Below are 19,996 nucleotides of genomic sequence, written 5' to 3' on the forward strand. Positions count from 1 at the left end.
GAATCCAAAGTAACCTCAGCCCTCTCCCTATTATTTATCTAATGCCTTCATATATCTCAACCACATCTAAAGAGTGCTACATCCGTTCACAAAATATAGTCCTATTTGAGGGTGGGCACGAGTTTTAAGAAAGTATATCCTCACTACCCTTCACCCCCATACCCCTAGCGCATAAGCTCTGCTCCCGTTTCTTCATCAAATCTCTCCCGATTTCTCACTATTTTAATTCACTCCTCAATCAATCTATACGTACACGATAGATATAGATGACCGATGCTCTGAATTGACCAGAAAATAGTCCAAATTGTTCCCCCTCAGATTCAGGCTGTAGCAATAGATGCACACTGATTTGTTTGCTTGGTTAATTGATAGATAGACCATCGCGTGAGAAATTGGATCGAGAGATGGCGCGACGCGAGGTGAAGGCAGCGCCACCGTGTCATTGGCGTGGATCTCGAACGCCGTGAACAACTTCTAGTCAAGTCTCCTCAGTTCAGTGAAGTGGATAACCCCAAAGAGAAACAAAATTCAACCATAAAAGTAGTAGATAAATAAATATAAAATCAGTCATAAACACTCGTATCAAAATGCAATAATGCTACGCTAATGATCCAAATTGCGAAATTAATTACCTCAAGAATTCACCTTTTGATGAACCAGGTTCTGAAGCAATCCAATCTCATCAAAGAATGGGGAATCATCGAAGAATTGCAAAAGAAGCAAATGAATTGATGATGCTGAAACTACACTTTCATGTGTTGAGGAGAGAGAGAACTTGGAAAAGGGATGTGTGTGTGTGTGAGAGAGAGAGAGAGAGAGAGCATAGTGGCTATTTTTTAATTTTTTATCGTAATGGTGAATTTGTATTTTTGCATAAAAAATAGTTAATTTTTAAGTTTTTTTATGTGAATGAACAATTTTAATTTTTACAATAGCAAAATGGTCATTACCATACGTTGACTTTATATATAAATGCCATGAATAAATACACAAAATATATTTAATGCAATACCTATTATTGTAAACAAAATATATAAATTGTGAATTTTAAAAAAATGTAAATGGAAGTTCATGGAATTGTGCGTGGGTACATTTATAAATAACAAAAGACAAGGGGCTAAAAGTAGTGAACCCAAAAGTACAGGGACTAAAGACCAGAAAACCAAAGTACCCCACATAATTCCGACGTGGCATTAGATTCCATTTATCATTTTGTTTTCCACGCCAGGTAGAAAAATCAAATACACAAGTCTTCTTCTTCCCTCAACAGCCAGAGAGAGAGAGAGAGAGGGTGAGATCTGAGCTCCGATCATCTCAAAAATCCAATCCTTCTCTCCAACACCGCCACAGCCACCGACAATTTTGATCCCCGAAATACCCTCGTAAAAACCCCTAATTATCCAGCCATGTCCCTCAATATGAAAACCTTAACGCAGGCCTTCGCGAAGGCGTCGGCCGTCATCGAGAAGACCGTGCAAACCACAGTGCAGGAAGTGACCGGCCTGCCCAGGGCGATGCAGGACTACGACCTCCTCGATCAGATCGGCTCGGCGGGGCCGGGCCTCGCTTGGAAATTGTACTCCGCCAAGTCACGAGACGGCCACGCGCCGGCCGTATACCCTACCGTCTGCGTTTGGGTGCTGGACAAGAAGGCGCTCTCGGAGGCTCGGCAGCGGGCCGGCCTGTCCAAGGCCGCGGAGGATTCGTTTCTGGATGTGATTCGAGCTGATGCGGCCCGCCTCGTGAGGCTGAGGCACCCTGGGGTAGTACACGTGGTCCATGCGTTGGATGAGAGTAAGAATACGATGGCCATGGTCACCGAGCCGCTGTTTGCATCGGCCGCCAATGCGCTGGGGAATGTGGAGAACATCGCCACGGTTCCCAAGGAGCTAAAGGGGATGGTATGGGCTTCAATTGCAATTTAGGTTTTTCTGAAGTTGAACTTTTGTTGAGTTTGGATTGTCGTATGGGATACTTTGAGCTGGATAATGGATGCTAATTTGGGAAGGATGAATATACTGAAGAAGAGACGATTTTAACAACACTATATGTGATGAAAGGATTAACTTTTCTGGACTTAGTACCCTTAGCAATATTTACTTCCTCGTGTTTTCCTGTTTTGATTGCTTAAGTATAATTGCATTCAGGAACCATGTTCATAAAATCTTGTGCTTTACTTGGGAGTTCGGATTGATAGACCATATCTGCTGCAGGAAATGGGAATATTGGAGATTAAGCATGGTCTGCTCCAGATTGCAGAGACATTGGATTTTCTTCATAATAATGCACGTCTTATCCACCGGGCTATATCTCCTGAGGTAGTGATTTCTTTTATTCAATAAATTTAAATCAGTTCCATTTATTGTGTTCCATGTTGGATTCTCATATCTAATTCTCATTTATTCTGTTAATCTTTAATTTGCCTTTTGAGTTTGTGGAAGAGAAGAAGTATTAAACGTCAATTTGTCCAGAGGCACTGGCACAATGTATAACATGATTTTTTTAGATGCACTCTTTGATATACAGTTTACGTTTTTTGATGCTATATGGAGGTAGAGAATCAAATTTAGTGTTCTATTTTTATAAGAAGTTCATCATGTGTTTCGTCATTTTTGCCTCCTCTCTGTCCCTCTCTCTCTGAAATTGGCTATTAACCTCGTTGCTGCTTGTACTTCAGTCATTCAGTGTATGTTCTAATAGGATGATATTCATCTTTTAATGCTTGATTGCAATTAAATAGCTTGTGATGTAAACATGTCCTATGTGTCATAATTATACAACACTCTGAAGCAAATTTCCATGACTCATTGATTAATAATGTAAATCATTTATGCTTACTAATTGCCTGTTCACTTTGGCATCGGTTGTATGCTGTCGTGGAGGGCACCTTGTGCCTATGGCTGAACTGATGTGCCTTGTCTATGTGGCAGACTATCCTTATTACGTCTAATGGAGCTTGGAAACTTGGTGGTTTTGGTTTTGCCATTTCAGCTGATCAGTCTTCCAATGATTCTGCAAGCGTGCAACCATTCCATTATGCTGTGAGTCATTGATTTGTTTAAACTTGTGGTATATATGCATGTTATTTTATTTGCTCTTTTGCGTATTATTCTCTCTGTAGATATATTGCATATCCTGTGCTTTTAGTTATTTTGTATTTCACTACTTGTGTAATATCTCATTCTTATTCTCTTATAAAAGAATATGCATAAGGATCTACTTCTAGTAGTTTCTGTGGTGACATAGCCCATAAAACTAGTAAAGGAACTAGAAAGAATAAGTTTGTCTTCATAACATTCCCAATCTCTTAATTGCTGCTATCCTAGCAAATAGATCTATGAATTCAATTATATCTCTGCACTTCCACGGTTCCACCTCCATGATGCCTTTTGTTGATAATACTCCAAGTATTTTATCAAATGGCCTATAGAAAATTAAACATTTGTTTCACATCAGGAATTGTTTTATTATTGAAGTAATTCAGGAGCCATAAACTGAGAGTTTACTTATTCCATTTTCTGAGAGTACTCTCTATGTTGTTGTCCACTTGCCCCAGGTTTTTTATTGCATTGCTAGTGTTCTACTACTTGTTATTTGTTTGCTTCTGTTTTGAGGCCTGTCTAGATTAATACAAATTTGAATTATGCATGACTGAATTCTTAACTTGCTTTGCTAACAGGAATACGATGTAGAAGATTCTATACTGCCCTTGCAGCCATCAATAAACTACACTGCTCCCGAACTGGTACGGAGTAAAACAGCTTCGGTTGGGTCCGCTGCTGATATTTTCAGTTTTGCGTGCCTTGCTTACCACTTGATAGCTCAGAAGCCTTTATTTGATTGTAACAACAATGTGAAGATGGTAAGTTTTACTCTCTTTGAACTTAGGCAATGCTGTATTGCTGATTGTTTGTTATGAGCTCTGGTCTCTGAGATCAGGAAACAGCTGAACCTTTTTATGTTCTCCTGCTGATATTATATGCTTTTAGTTATATGATATTTGGCACCTCTAGATTCTGATTTGAGATAAAACCTTTATGCTCTCAGAAATGAGAAAATCATATACTTCTACGCATAGCTTGGTCAGGACCATTTATATCATCTCTACTATGTTAAGTGCATGTAATCTTATATATTTAGGTTTACTAGGATGTTGTTTTACCTCTCCTCTCCTCTCCTCTCCTATCCTATCCTCTTTTGGTGCAAAGATAGGAGTTCCAGCATTGGTGTCTTTTGTCATTGAGATACATGTCTTGTTTCTTAAATAAGTATGTTTAGTTAATTTTTCTTGCAGTCTGACATGTAATATCCTTGGTGTGCTTGTTATAAATGTGAATACAATGACAGAATTTTTAAGAGTGAGTGAGGATCTTTTGAATTTGAAGAAAGCTTCTAGTAGACCTGTAGTTATGTATCTCTCTGTTGACATATTTAAGTTTATTAAATTTTCAGATATCTGTCACAAAGGACTTGATTATTTTTTGAAAATATTCAAAATTTGTACGTTTGAAATGAGTCTCCAATTATGGCTGGTTGGTTCCCAAAAACTTGATGTAATTGCCAGAGAGCCCAAAAGCCCTTCTTTGTTCCATTTTTTAATGTATTTTCCAGAAGTTACCTGTGAACTTATCTTTTTCCAGTTTGGATTCTGAAGTTTAGTATAACATAATGCAAAAATGAAGAAATGAAATTCGGGATACTCTGTGTTGTTATCTTAGTCTTTGTAAGTTTTGCAGATTTTTCTTGACAATTTTGGGTTTTTATAAGCATGTGCTTATGTGCTTGTTTAGAGAATTAATTTTCTTGGCTGGTTGCTTTTGTGCAGTATATGAATAGTTTAACATACCTAACAAATGAGGCATTTTCAAAAATTCCAAGGGAGCTAGTTCCAGATTTGCAGAGAATGCTCTCAACAAATGAGGCTTCTAGGCCAACTGCATTGGATTTCACAGGTTATGATTTGCATCCATTTGGTTATAGCTCTTTCCTTATCTTATTTGCAGTACCATTTTTCTTTGTCCCTCAGTCTTTAGTTGTTTAGATATCTCTAATGGTGAATGATAAGGTGCTAAATTTTACTTTGTTTGTTTCAGTCCATGTTGATATCTTATGTAACAGTTCATGCATTGCTTTGATTTGTTTTATCAAATATCCCGCCCTTATTTGCAATTGCAGGTTCATCTTTTTTTCGTGAGGATACTAGGTTGCGTGCTCTTCGCTTTCTGGACCACTTGCTTGTATGTAATCCATTATTTACCTCAGCTTTGACTTGCTAGTAAAGTCACATGATACAAGTTTTTGAATTTGAAATTTGCTCTGACTACTTCCAGGAGAGAGATAACATGCAGAAAACTGAATTTCTTAAAGCTTTATCAGATATGTGGAAAGACTTCGATCCCCGTGTTTTGCGGTACAAGGTTTGAGTATTTTTATTTCCTTCAATTCTAGTCAGTTTGGACTATTTCTAATATTGTATGCTGACATAGATCTAGTACTGCTACTGAATTATTGTAATGAGGAAAATGGAGAAGGAAAATTACTTCATACAAAATCAGATGTTGACTTAGTGCATTTTTTAAAACAAAATCTTAATTTTATGTCTCATAATAAGTCACAATATCTGTCTTGTAGTAACTTTAACATGATGTCAGAAGCAAGCTCGGCCTTCCCTTTAATATGAAAGTTATGAGTGTGTACTAACTTTATCACTATGCTTTCCTTTGGACAAGTTAAAAAAACTGATCCTTGGATTATGTTCTGCATATAGGTTCTCCCCCCACTTTGTGCAGAACTCCGAAATTTGGTGATGCAACCTATGATTCTGCCTATGGTTCTGACGATAGCAGAGTCACAGGTATGATATTAATTCATCATTTCTTCTGAAGCCTTTGGCATGATTATTTGTCTTTGGAATCAATTTGATTTTGTCTTTATATGATGAATTTGTGACTTCAAAGGAGTGCAATTAGGTTAAATCTCGAGATATATTGTTGCAACAAGTTACTGTTTTCTGCATCTATGTATACTTGAAAATTTATTTTAGTTGCCTTTTCTACGATCAGGCTCGAGACTATAGGCTTATGCTGTAAACTTTGTTGTAGGACAAAAATGATTTTGAGCATTCAACTCTACCAGCTCTTGTACCTGTCTTTAGTGCTGCTGCTGGTGAGACATTGTTGCTGCTTGTCAAGCATGCTGAGCTTATTATCCACAAGGTATGCAAATATCTACTGAACTATTCCCTCCGTCCCACCTCACTTGACCTTGTTCTTTTTGGCACGGTTATTTAGGAAAGTAAGATTGTAATGTAAAGGTGTGTGGACCCATATTTATTGTAGTGAAAATTGATTACCCAAAAGGAAACAAGCCAAGTCAATGGGGAAACCCAAAAAAGGAATACAAGCCAAATCAAGTGGGACGGAGGGAGTACCATTTATGCACCACATTTATGCTATCTTTTTACTTTTCCGCACAATCTTTTTGTGCATACATACATGTGGTTTCTACATTTTGATGGCTTCCAGCTTTATAGTGATGGACTGATGGTTGTAGATTCTGAAAAGTTAAGGGGGCAAGGTCTACTTTAGAGAAAGTTTATAATACACCTTTTGCTGTTATCTGTGAGTAATGAACAATGAAATGTATAGCTGTCAATTTCCGGAAAATACTAAGTCAAGGCACTACAAACACACTCAATATCAGCGGTATAATATTTCTATGCTTTTTATTCACTGACATTACCAAACAAAATATGTAACTACTAATGTAATTTAACTTTGAAATGAAAAATCTGAAACACGCTTATCATGGCTTTTGTGGTTATTCTTGTGAGAACTTTGCGGAAACCTAAGGTGTAGTCATTTTCTTCAAGAAACTAGTAACACTTGACTTCGGGAAAGAAAGTATTTCATTTAGTCCAGAGAAACATTTATAGCTAATCTTTAGGGAGTCTGGATGACTTGAGAATTTATGAGTGAATCAATGCTTGTTGGAGGGTTCAATCTTCAACTATTCAAAATGGAATCTGTTGCATGATTGGAGGCTTATACCTTGTGAGATAATTTCATAAATTTTTTCTTTACACCTGGCAGGCTACTCAGGAGCACCTTATTTCTCATATTCTTCCAATGCTTGTTCGAGCTTATGATGATACGGATGCTCGCTTGCAAGAGGAAGTTCTGAAAAAGACCGTTTCACTTGCAAAACAACTTGATGTTCAGGTAATTGCTTGCTGGGATCTAGTTCAATCCCCTCCCCCATATATTGACTGCTTAGAGATTAATGCACATTCTGTGTACTTTGATGCCATTTGTCTTTGTGCCTGGTATCTACCCTTTGTCTTGTCACTTCTTTTCATATCTGTGGCCAAGGGGAGATACGTTTAGGAAGTCCCTAATGGGATATGTTGGCACTCTTTACATGTGGATCGAATATCCAACTTTGTTAGCATGCTTGATTGTTTTCAGTGAGCATGGCTTGCCTTCGTGCCTCTTCGGGAAGTTAGTAAACTTGCTGAATAGCCTGAATTACGTTGGTTCACCCTGGACATGTGCCTGGATCATATCTCAACATGTAGCCTAATTTCACTATACTTGATTATTGTATTCTCTTGAATTCTTTCACACGTGCTGCTACTTCATCTGCATGTCCATATACGATGATTATAACCAAAATGTTTTATGCTAGAATCTGTTGTTTCATCTAGATATGTGTGTGCTGTTAGTCTGTTACGTGATGAGTGGAAATTATTTTAGCTGACAAATTACATCTATAAGGAGGTTTTTATGCTACTGAATTTTTGGCAACATGATCTTATTCTCTTTGTTACAGTTGGTTTTCCCAATGAAACTATTGACATTTATTATCTCTTTATTTCTTTTTCCACCTTGCAGCTTGTGACGAAAGCTATCCTACCTCGTGTTCATGGTTTGGCCCTCAGAACAACTGTTGCTGCGGTATGTGATGTCGGTGAATGTTTGTATACCAAGTATTGTATGCATATTGGAGCATCTTCCGTGACTAGAACAAATCTTTGACTTGTTTTGTATTTCGCAGAAATAAAAACATATTCTTATGCAGGCTTGTGAACGATATAGGACAGGACAAGAAATTTAGCTTGTTTTATTCTATTAGAACACGTAGATTCCATAACTTTCTTCTTTAAATTGCAGGTGAGAGTGAACGCCCTCTTATGTTTAAGTGACATGGTTCAGATACTAGATAAGAATGCTGTTTTAGAAATCTTGCAAACTATTCAACGATGTACAGCTGTTGATCATTCTGCTCCAACGCTTATGTGTACCCTTGGGGTTGCAAATGCAGTTTTGAAGCAGGTCTGTGTTTTTTCGCTGTCTTGGTGGTACTAGAAGACATTATCAATATGCTCTTCATCTTACCTTGGTCATGTTTATTTCCTTGTACCAGTATGGAGTTGAATTCGCAGCAGTGCATGTTCTTCCACTACTAATACCTCTTCTCACTACCCAACAATTGAATGTACAGCAGTTTGCTAAGTATATGCTTTTCATCAAGGATGTATTAAGGTAGGCTTGCATCTTTTGTGCAACTACATCTTTCTCTTGTTTCGTAGAACACTTCAATTCTCTTCGGTGTGTCTGCTAAGCAACTCGCATGGTGTGCCAACACCAGATGTCAATGTGTGTACCAGCTAACTTGCATAATGTACCGATGTATGACTATGATGTAAATGGTATGTGTCTTGTATCTAGCACTAATTAATTTGATTTTTCCCACCTTGCCTCTTCGTAGGAAAATAGAAGAAAAGCGAGGAGTAACCTTAACACAATCTGGACAGCCGGAACCAAAACCATCACCTACAGTTGAAGGACTCCTATCAGGACAAATGAATAAACCTGTCTCCAGCGCTCCATCTAATACAAAGCGCAGTTCAGCATGGGATGAAGACTGGATACCTAATAGGGGAGCTGCAACTGCCTCGCAGTCGTCATCTGCAACATCAGCCGCTCAGCCTGCAGTACCGAATCAGCCTGCTCAAACCAGCTTGAAATCATCTGCTCCCTCTACTCAGCAACCGCCTTCTTCATGCCCTGCAGTTGATGTTGAATGGCCTCCCAAAAATTCATCAAATGTTGCAGCTCAATTTGGTGGCTTAGACATTCTAAATGGAAACAAAAGCACCTCAGATGCAAGTTTGGATGATATAGATCCCTTTGCTAACTGGCCACCGCGCCCTAGTGGCACCACAAATAATTCCGGCTCCATGAACAATGGCTCCACTCCATCATCAGTGAACAAATATGGGTTCAACAGCAGCTCGACATCTGCCAATGGTTCGAACTCTCAATCTTCATCTTGGGCATTCAGCATGCAGAACCAGAATCCAGGAATCAGTTCATCAGCAAGTACTGGAAGTAGCAATGGTGGACACAGTTCACAATACCCTCTTGGGCAGTTGAAGCAAAACCACGGAGTTTCAGCACCTATTGGTTCTTCCAATCAGAAGGCAGCAAATTTGGATTCAATATTTGCTTCTAACAAGAATGAGCATACTGCACTAAGGCTCGCTCCACCTCCTGCAACTGCTGTTGGTAGAGGGCGAGGTAGGGGAAATCGAGGGCAAACTGGCCAAACAAAATCTCGAACCGAGCAGCCCCCTCTACTGGACCTGCTGTGATCTCTACATACAACTACGCCTGCTATGTCTGTATAGTCTGTGCTCGAGGTTCAGATCATTTGTCATTGTCCGCTGCGGGTTGAAGAGTTCACTTTTTTCAGTGCTTGAAGTGTATTTTCCTCGAAATGGTGAGGTTTTGTTGTTCTATAGCATGTAACTGAGTTTGTAGCATAGTGTGGTATAGACTCTTTTCTAGAAAGTTTCTTTCTTTTTCCCATGGGGGGTTGAATGAAATATCTTGTTGATAATTCTTTTTATTCTTAGAAACGGGCAACTCCCATTGATGGGGACTATAAATAATAAATTTTGGTTATTTTATTATTATTGTTAATTCTGAGTTGGAATAGTTGTGTACAGTGTGTGGATGGATCACTTGAAAACTGTCAATTTAATTTACTCTTTAGTTTAATATGTATATGTTTGTGTATTATACATTTCACCCCAAATCTTCCATGTTATTGTAGAGCTCAACTGTTGGCTAACCAATTTCAAAGTGCTCAAGAATTTATGTATAAGAATTTATGTATAAGTACTTGTGAAATTCATAACTACAAATCAGATTGTGTGAACTAATTAATCATGAATATTTGTGTAACAGGCATATATACACGTACACAAGTTCAAGTCTTGATGTTTAAATTAGTAGCAATGATTTCATTTACTTTATTATAAACCACATAAATCAGAAACAATACAATAATGAAACCAATGGGAAGTTTTCTCCCTTTCTTTTTAAGAAGTAAAATGACAATTAACCTGTTAATACAAAACATACTTTATAGAAATATTACTCTTGATGCAATTCCAAATCAACTTTTTCATGGAGATGGATATTGACGGTGATGATGAGGACGACGACGATGATGATGATGTCGACGATGACCGCCGGTGGCGACTCCATGCAGTTGCGCATGATTGGCATGTTTGTTAGTGAACAAATGAGACATTAACGCATTCATGGCATGAGATTGGGTTGACATGATCTGAGCCGTTGATGGGGTCTGCGATAAGACGATCTGATAGCCATCATAATATTGATCCATCCCTTCTGCCATCACCTGCCAAACCAAGCTTCCACTCATTGTACCTCCACTTGTTGCATATCTGTATATATCTCTGTATATATTCCCCATGTACAAGTCCCTCTCATTCAAGCTGAAGCCTGCATCTTTGCTCGACTTTCCGAATTCGGCAATCACTAATGGCTTCTTCAATATGTTCCTTGCATCTTCCCAGTGATTCCACATCCATCTCTCCATGAATCCCATTTGTTCTTCCTCACTTTTCCCAGATAGCCTGCATGCATCAACTAATTAAGAATTTATATAATATAATTAATCAGTATTTATCGTCATATTTCTTTAGGTGTAGCATCTAACCAAATATCGGGATACGCGTGGATGGTGGCGAAGTCGATCTCTTTAACAAGATTGTTACTAATGAAATCAGTCCCAACTTGGTAGCCAGGATTCACTTGTTTCCTTTCGGGCATATGCTGTCGCCATAGAAACCTTCCATTCCTATCTCAACCAAGTGATTGTTGTCAATTAATTTCACGAAACTTGCCATTTCTTCAACCCATCCCTATATATTCAACATCAACAATTCATGCATCATTAGATTTGTGAATGTGTGTCTAGCTCGTTAATTTGTGGATTAGTAGAGGATTTTATGTATGTTGTTAGGGGCTTTTACTTTTAAACATTAGCCTAAATAGTATAGGCTACTTAATTCGTTGTTAATTTACTAAGATGGGATATTGAACTTTGGGATATCTTCTGTCATTTGAACTAATTTTACTTAATTCATATCCGATTAAAAATATGGGATTCTAATAATGAGAAATAAAAATATATATGTAATTTATAATCATGAAAAGTGAAGGCGGCGCCATTAACGCTCACGTTGAGTGTTTTCCCGGAGTAGTCAGCTTTGCAGCGGGGCTCGTTCATGAGTTCCCACGCCATGATTGTGGGCTCGTCCTTGTAACCAACTCTTGTAATGCTGTTCATTCTTGTCACCACTCTCTGCAAAAATCATATATACCAATCATGCATCATTTAATTTAATTTATTAATGTATTTACATTACTTTACATTATTAATTAATTAATAATTACCCTGATGTGGTTCTTGTAATAATCTTTGATGAGTGGATTTGTGTAGAAATCGTCATCGCCATTGACTTGCGCTCCTGCATTTCTAGCCCATTCAGCATACTGCGCTTTACCTCCGAAATCGTTGTAATTATTCACGAAGCTCAGAATGAGACGGATTCCATATTTCCTTGCTTCAGAAATCACAAAATCCAATCCCTATACACATAATTAATTTGGATTCGTTAGTATGATATATGCAATATGTATTAGGATCAAATAAAAATCTCACTTAACTTATAAAGCAGCTGCAATTACAAGATCATAAGAGTGTAATTACTTTATACTCCCTCCGTCTCCCAACTTTTAGTATCCATATTTTCTTTTTTGATCGTTATACATTTTGGTATCAATTTCTATTTTTAGTAAAAGTGGGTGGGGCCCTTGCTCCTATTTAATTATTTTAACACTCACATAAAAGGTGGAGCCTTATCCCACTCACAAACACATTCAACTGCTTTATTAAAACGCGTGTCACTTTCAAATGAATACTAAAAGTTGAGACGGATGGAGTAGTTTATACGTAAATTAAGTGCAAGGTTGATAGACTAGTGATGTATAACCCAAACTTATAGATGAAGTAGTGAAATACGAGATGTAATTAATTAACCTGAAAGACACGTTCGTCGTAGGTTCCCGGGGAGATTTGGAGGGCGCCATCGCCTCCATCTCCAAAAGCCCAAGTGCGGCAGACAGTGAGCCCCGCGGCGGAGGCTTGGCTGAAGACGTCTGAGACCTTGTGGCGGTCGTTGGGGTCGGCGGCCACGTGCATCATCCAATACGAATTGAAGCCATTGAACAGAAATGGCGATCCTTGGAGAAGGAAATGGGATTCACTTGTTCTTACAAAATTAGCTTGGTTTAAGGGAACCCTGCCGCCTTGGCAGACAACAACAGCTCCCAATAACATAAACATACCAACTATCGAACTTGAAGTTCCAATGGAAGTCATTTTCGACGATGCTAATGTAGTGTTTGATGAGGAGTGAAGTTCTTGCATGTGGCTATTTATAATGGATTTGGAGTTACTAAAAATAGAATGTTAAGCGGGAAAAGGGGTTTGTTTTCGGTGGAGGGAAACGATGATGATGGCGGCCTGATTTCAGTTCCATCTTTTAATTTCATTTTAGATTTCAGTTTTTGTGGTTGTTTTGATAAAGGGTTTTAGGGTTTCAGTCGGAGGGAATTTCTTCTTCTTCTTTTACGCATTGCCGTTTTAGCAAGTTGAGACGGTTAGAGGTTAGGGTTAGAAGAAATCATGGGAGAATTCTAAATATAGAAGGTGTGGACTGTGGCATGTGGGTAGTTGCTTAATTTAATATTTAATTAAATTGGGGAAGTTGCAACGTGATATATAAAACAATTCTAAACCCATGATGTCGATGGGAATTACTATGCACAATTTATGTTTTTGCAGATAAAATATGGAATAAATTAACGTATATATTCGTGCATGCATGCTTGATAGCCGGTTTTTTCTTTTCCAATGAACAATATGACATATAGCCACATGTGCTCTTTCTAACTAACTCGCTCGATCGATGCATATATACTGTATTAATAATTAAGTTGATGTAAATTAATTGATACTCCCTCCGATCGGCGAAGCTCGAGCAGTATTTCTTTTCGGATTGTCCCGCGAATTAAGGTTGAATACTATGAATCTATGATGCACGGATTCTTCAAAAAATAGCACAGTGCAGTGTCGGATACGCGCAGGGTGCGGGTGCGGGTGCGGGTGCGATTCGCGTGGGATTCGCACGGGATCCCCTCAAAAAAAAAAGGGGGGATTCGCGAATCCGATTCGCGCATCCATAAATAGGGTGCGTTTTGGGCTATTTTGCAATTTTTTCAATTATTTTTGGATTTTTCAATTTTTTCAATTATTTTTTGGGCTTTTTTGTAATTTTTTATTTATATTTACATGCAATTTGAAACTTTTACATGCAATTTATTGAAATTTTTACTTTACTTATATTTGCAATGCGATTTTTTTTTTCATTTTTTTGGGCTCTTTTGCAATTTTTGAAGAACTTCATTATTGAAACTTTTACTTTAACTTATATTTGCAATGCAATATTTAATTTGTGAATGTTCTTTTCTTTTTTCAATTTGATTGGTCACATATAATAAAATATATATAAATATAACAGATGTATCATTCACGAATCGTACCCTATAATTTTTGAAAATTCGTATCCCCGCATCCGAATCGTATCGCTCCAGCACCCGCCCCCTCGCACCTGTGCAACATAGGTTGAGTACTTTCCTTATATGGCAATTTTTTATTTTATTCACATTTTCACTTTTTTATCTATTACATTTAACAAATAAAATACTAACTTCTTAAAACCCGCGCCGAAAAAAAGTTGTTCAAGTTTCGCGGGACGGATGTAAAATTAATAACAACCCACGTGTGATAGATCTTCTATATTTAGAAATTTCTACCGTGATTTCTTGAAGTGACATCGTCTCCAACTTGCCATAACCAACTAATTAAGCTCCCTAACACCCCTTTATCAATTGTTTTTTGTAAATAATAAAATAATATAAAAACATAAAGATCTAAAACAAGGATTGGTTTTTGATGAGTTGCGTTGAATCTGATCATCGATCCAACAAACAAAAGAAAATACCTAATGTGTAGTAAGGATGTCTTCAGTGTAAATTGATAATGTATCTTTTTGTGTAATTTTCTAGTGTCATTTTGATGTATCAGATAAGAAATATTGTAACTTTGTAAGAAAGATACATATAGGGAGGAGGTTCGTAGAAAAGAATTTGATAACTTTCCTTTTGCGTGATGGTTCCAGAAAGAGTTACGTGAATCACAAAACTAATTCAAAAGATAAAATAGAAACATAATTATAACTTGGCTTCTTCATATCTCCAGATTCCTGACACATGGAACACTGATAAATAAAGACTAATAGGGTATTTGGCTGAGCTTATAAGCTCTTTAAAAAATAAGCTCCTAAAGAGCTTATAATAAGCTTTAAAATTCTAAAAAACTAAGTTCATTTATCCCAACTTATTTTCTCATTTTCTTATTAGTTATAAGCAACACTTATTTTATAAAAATAACTCAATTATAATTTTTTATTTTCATTATATATCATTCTAATTTCATTTTTTTTTATTTTCTCTTTCTAACACAATTTTTCTCTCTCTAACTAAAAATTCTCTTTTTAGCTTATAAACTTAATTATCCAAACACTTTAACAACTTATAAGATTTTAAGAAACTACATGTTATAAGCTCCAAGAACTTATAAGCTCTTTAAAATAAGCTTAGCCAAACAGCCTCTTAGTCAGCCACTTGGATCAGCAATTTCTTCTTCCCTTTGATTAGCATTCTTCACTTTCAAGTCAACAGCTTCATCTCTCAAACTCAACACGATCCCACATACCCTAATTTCTCACAATCAACACCAAATTCTTCCACCAATTCGACTATGTTCGTGATAATGTCATTTAAAGCTTCACAAATAGAGACATTTACTTTTTAGGATTACTTTTAATAGATAAAAAAAATAGTAAAATTAATTCCTTATTTATTAAGGGGAATTGCAATTTTGAGAATAATTGAGAGAAAATAGAGAGAGTTAGTAATTAAGTTGGAAAAAAAATATGTAAAGAAAAATAGGAAATTTTAATAAAGTATGTAAAGAATATGTTAAATTTTATATTAATATCTAAATTAAATGCGTAGAACCCACATTTTATATTTAAAAACAAAAACAAAAACAAAAAAGAACCAATTATCTGCCACATGATCTCGTTTATGTCGGTTTATGTTGGCACCTAACCATGGGCGGATATCTTCAATTAATAAAGTTAGTATTTTTTCTTATCTTTTTTTAGTTATACTAATCCAATATGATATAGGTCGGCGAGTACATGATTGATGTTATTCATGGTCAATGACAATTGCAGTGAATTAGGATATTCTGGCAGGGCCAATCACGGTGGAACACGTTTAATAATCCAAGTTAGCATTAAATATGAGATGGTAAAATCTCGAATGAGATATTCTGTCCCACAATTTAGTGTGTACTACTGTGTATTACTCTTAATTTATCTATTTTATATTTATTTGTTATAAAATTAAAAATATTATTATATTATAAACTCTAATTAATATTTATCACTAAAAATTAAAATTTTAAAAATTATATACCCTAACTTTGAATTAATTAATCCAAATAATCAATTAATAATTCAAAAAAAATATAAAAAATAATAATAAACTCTAATTGGATGAGTGAACCCTTGTTAATTATAATTTTATTATATTAAAGTATAATAAATTAAAATTGAAAAAAATATAATTAAATATTATAACAAATTAAGAGTGATACACGGTAATATACACTAAATTGTGGGGCAGAATCGTAAAAACTCGCTTCTGGAGTGGTTCCTAGCAGTTCTTATCGTATTAGAGCCCAATGGGCCTTGATTCACGTCGGCTGTGATGGACTTGACCCAATATACGGAATTAATGCATACCTGCCACATATATAGTCCACATCACTTTGGTTAATCGATCTGATCATATATCCTCGATCACAATCACTACCTAGCCCCAATTAATACTCAACATGTCTCTTTTAGTTTAGAACAAAACAGAATTTCATATGGTTACTGATTTAATTAGTTATGGATGGATAAGAGTAGTGGTATCTATCATAAACACAATAAGTCGGCCGCCTCCAAACCGTTGAGATAATATCACAAATTAATAATTCAGCTTATTGGAAATTTGGAATTTAATCCAAACCACGATCGATGCCACACCCACACACGCGTTAGCTTACTAGCTAGCTAACACTTGTCATTTTTGATTTGCTCTTTCTTACTGTTACGCACACGCTACCTTACTTTATGAATTTTCCATATTAGACTTACATTTGTTCAATTTAATACAACATTAAGTCCACGTACATCTACTCAATTCAGCATGATAGGTCGGTCAACATGAGATAAATTGTTAACTTAAAGAAAGCTGCACAACGGATCTTATAATTCAAATCCCATTCATTTACTTAACGTATAATTAATTATATATAGACATAGGGTCTTAATAAAAAAAGTCCTCCAACATCATTAAAATAGTCGAAAATGGGTTCAACTTCGATTCTAACTATGTTTATGTTTATATTGTTGGGAGGTCTTGCCTGCCAAGGCCGCAAGGTTCCCTCAAATCTAGCATTTGTGGGAAGCAATTTGGTAGTCCAAGGATCGCCGTTTCTCTTCAACGGCTTCAATGCGTATTGGATGATGCACGTGGCGGCCGATCCCGACGATCGCCACAAGGTCTCCGACGTCTTCCGCCAAGCCTCCGCCGCCGGCCTCACTGTGTGCCGGACGTGGGCTTTTGCAGACGGAGGCGACGCCGCCCTTCAAATCTCGCCGGGAACATACGACGAACGTGTCTTTCAGGTACGTTATTTATGCGTATTTATTTAATACTACGTATGTATTTAATACTAACGAATTATAATGAGTATATATAATATAGGGATTGGATTTTGTGATTTCTGAAGCCACGAAGTATGGAATTCGTCTCATTCTTAGCTTCGTCAATAATTTCGATGAATTTGGAGGGAAAGCGCAGTATGCTGAATGGGCAAGAAATGCAGGAGCACAAGTTGATGGCGATGATGATTTCTACACAAATCCACTCATCAAAGATTACTACAAGAACCATATTAGGGTAAGGAGTTAAGAACATTAAATGTAATATATATGTAGTGATGAGCCCAAAATGTTGCTCAATGGTCAATTTAATATATTTTTAAAAGATAATCAAAAGTAGAATTTTAAAAAATTAAATATATATAGAAATTGATAAAAGCATAATACCATTTAATTATATCAAAATATTGAAAAATCAAATGTATTGTTAAAGGCAGTGTTAATGATGATAATTAATTGCATTGTGAGTAAAGAAAGGAGTCCACCATTTGATAGAATAGGTAAATAAATTGATATATCGAGAATAATATATTGTGGGGTAGTGTCTATAAATGAAAAATGACTTTTTTTTGGATGTGTATAAAATGACAAAAAAAATATAGTACTATTTTTTAAAAGAAAGAGGGAGTATATAACACAAGATCAAGATATTAAAATATATATATCTTACAAAAATAAAATAATTTGTTAATAAATATTTAAACAATCATTCAATAATAACTACGCACAAAATTAAAACAGTTCAAGCTAAAAAGCAAATAATAAGTTTTAATTTAAAAATAAGAAAAGTCAAATCTTAATTTTTATACACTCACTATAAATTTTCACCTTACAATAAAAGATAAATATGTCAACTAAAATAAAATATCATAATATATATATATATAACTTTATACTAATTATCAAGTAACATTGTTTATAAAAATAATAAATTTAGGGGACCACACATGTGTCTGGCCTGCTCCGCCACTAAACCTTATAGTATTATAATATCAGCCTATCAGGTGAGAATAACCTTTTTATAAGTGAGATATATAAATATCTCACTTTCATGTCTCTTTTATTATTAATTCATCCCCAATTTCATGTTCTTTTACTTTTAGTAAAAAATATTCCACGAAGCTTTAAAAAATTATAGAATCATTACTTCACTTTAATCACTTCAATATTCTTATAATGATGAGACCTTATTTCACTCATAATAAATTCAATTATTTTATTAAAATTCGTGGTATTTTTAAATGAACGTGAAATTAGAGAACGAAGGAAGTAAAATTCATGAACAAATAAGTGCAGTACATACACTACTACTTTAGTTGAGCACACATATATATTACTCCCTCCGTCCCGCGCAAAGTGATGCGTTTCTTTTGGGCACGAGATTTAAGGAGTTGTAGATTAATGTAGGAGAGAGAATGTAATAAAGTGATAAAGTAGGAGATGAAAGGTAATAAAGTGATAAAGTATGAGATAGAATGTAATAAGAGAGTGATTAAGGAAAAATAAGGAGTGTCTAATTTTTGCCAAAAAAGAAAATGCACCACTTTCGGTGAGACGGCTCAAAAATGAATACGCACCACTTTCGATGGGACGGAGGGAATAATTAAATTAAATTAAATTAAATGTGTGTTTTTCTAGGGGAAACTAAATTAGTGTTGATGCGCATAATTTGTTTGAGTTTGCAGAGAGTGGTGACAAGATTGAACAGCATTACAGGAGTTCGTTACCGAGATGAGCCCACAATCATGGCGTGGGAACTCATAAACGAGCCACGTTGCCAAACCGACCTCTCAGGAGCAACAATCACCGTGAGCAACAAATACAATTAACCGTAGACTAATTGTCAAAAACAAAACCCTACCTATAATTAATTTCTTGATGTTAATATAGGGATGGGTTGAAGAAATGGCACGTTTCGTGAAATCAATTGACAACAAACACTTGGTTGAGATAGGAATGGAAGGTTTCTATGGCGACACCATGCCCCAAAGAAAACAAGTGATCAATCCTGGCTACCAAATTGGGACTGATTTCATCAGTAGCAATCTCGTTCAAGAGATCGACTTCGCCACCATCCACGCGTATCCCGATGCTTGGTTCGTTCATCATCAAATATATATGCTTTCACAAATTAAATTATTATTAATTAATTGTTGTATTGTATGCAGGCTACCTGGGAAAAGCGAGGATGAGCAAATGGATTTCATGGAGAGATGGATGTGGAGTCACTGGGAAGATGCAAGGAACATATTGAAGAAGCCATTGGTGATTGCCGAATTCGGAAAGTCGAGCAAATATGGTTTGCATGAGAGGGACTTGTACATGCGGGATGTATACAGAGATATATACAGATATGCAACAAGTGGAGGTACAATGAGTGGAAGCTTGGTTTGGCAGGTGATGGCAGAAGGGATGGATCAATATTATGATGGCTATCAGATCGTCTTATCGCAGAACCCATCAACGGCTCGGATCATCTCCAGGCAATCTCGGGCAATGAACGGATTAATGTCTCGTTTATTCACTAATTACAACCATCGACTCGTCATGCCCCATCACCATGCAACCATCATCACTTCATAACTCATATTAATATCTACGGAATATCTCATTCTTTTGTATTCATTTCTAAATTTTTGTTCATATTAAAATCATTTTTATATGTATAATAGTTTTCTTAGTTAAATGATGAGATCACCAATTGAATTG

At 36.1% G+C, this 19,996-nt stretch overlaps 3 protein-coding genes across 4 annotated transcripts; 2 read left to right on the top strand and 1 right to left on the bottom strand.

The window, feature by feature from the left end:
• Positions 1 to 1,235: 1,235 nt before the first annotated feature.
• LOC131010311 (SCY1-like protein 2 A) lies at positions 1,236 to 9,973 on the top strand. The gene is made up of 14 exons (XM_057937769.1): positions 1,236 to 1,901; positions 2,214 to 2,318; positions 2,931 to 3,041; positions 3,680 to 3,862; positions 4,826 to 4,952; positions 5,176 to 5,237; positions 5,331 to 5,417; positions 5,768 to 5,854; positions 6,102 to 6,215; positions 7,092 to 7,220; positions 7,893 to 7,955; positions 8,172 to 8,333; positions 8,425 to 8,543; positions 8,770 to 9,973. Exons 1-14 carry the CDS (start codon positions 1,407 to 1,409, stop codon positions 9,653 to 9,655), a joined length of 2,730 nt encoding a protein of 909 aa, XP_057793752.1. The 5' UTR covers positions 1,236 to 1,406; the 3' UTR covers positions 9,656 to 9,973.
• Positions 9,974 to 10,473: 500 nt separating this feature from the next.
• LOC131009753 (mannan endo-1,4-beta-mannosidase 1-like) lies at positions 10,474 to 12,762 on the bottom strand. The gene is given in 6 exon segments (XM_057937162.1): positions 10,474 to 10,951; positions 11,035 to 11,147; positions 11,150 to 11,239; positions 11,560 to 11,682; positions 11,775 to 11,969; positions 12,421 to 12,762. Coding segments are annotated over 6 exon segments (1,341 nt in total).
• A 3,921-nt stretch (positions 12,763 to 16,683) lies between these two features.
• On the top strand, positions 16,684 to 19,996 carry LOC131010339 (mannan endo-1,4-beta-mannosidase 1-like). Of its 2 annotated transcripts, XM_057937816.1 has the most exons (5): positions 16,684 to 17,251; positions 17,331 to 17,525; positions 18,973 to 19,095; positions 19,178 to 19,383; positions 19,456 to 19,996. In XM_057937816.1, exons 1-5 carry the CDS (start codon positions 16,931 to 16,933, stop codon positions 19,868 to 19,870), a joined length of 1,260 nt encoding a protein of 419 aa, XP_057793799.1. In that variant the 5' UTR covers positions 16,684 to 16,930; the 3' UTR covers positions 19,871 to 19,996. The 2 variants fall into 2 exon arrangements, with proteins under 2 accessions (XP_057793799.1, XP_057793798.1); XM_057937815.1 differs by having other exon boundaries at positions 16,727 to 17,251; positions 19,178 to 19,996.

The sequence above is a fragment of the Salvia miltiorrhiza genome, chromosome 2, assembly GCF_028751815.1.
Source record: "Salvia miltiorrhiza cultivar Shanhuang (shh) chromosome 2, IMPLAD_Smil_shh, whole genome shotgun sequence".
NCBI classification, from domain to species: domain Eukaryota; kingdom Viridiplantae; phylum Streptophyta; class Magnoliopsida; order Lamiales; family Lamiaceae; genus Salvia; species Salvia miltiorrhiza.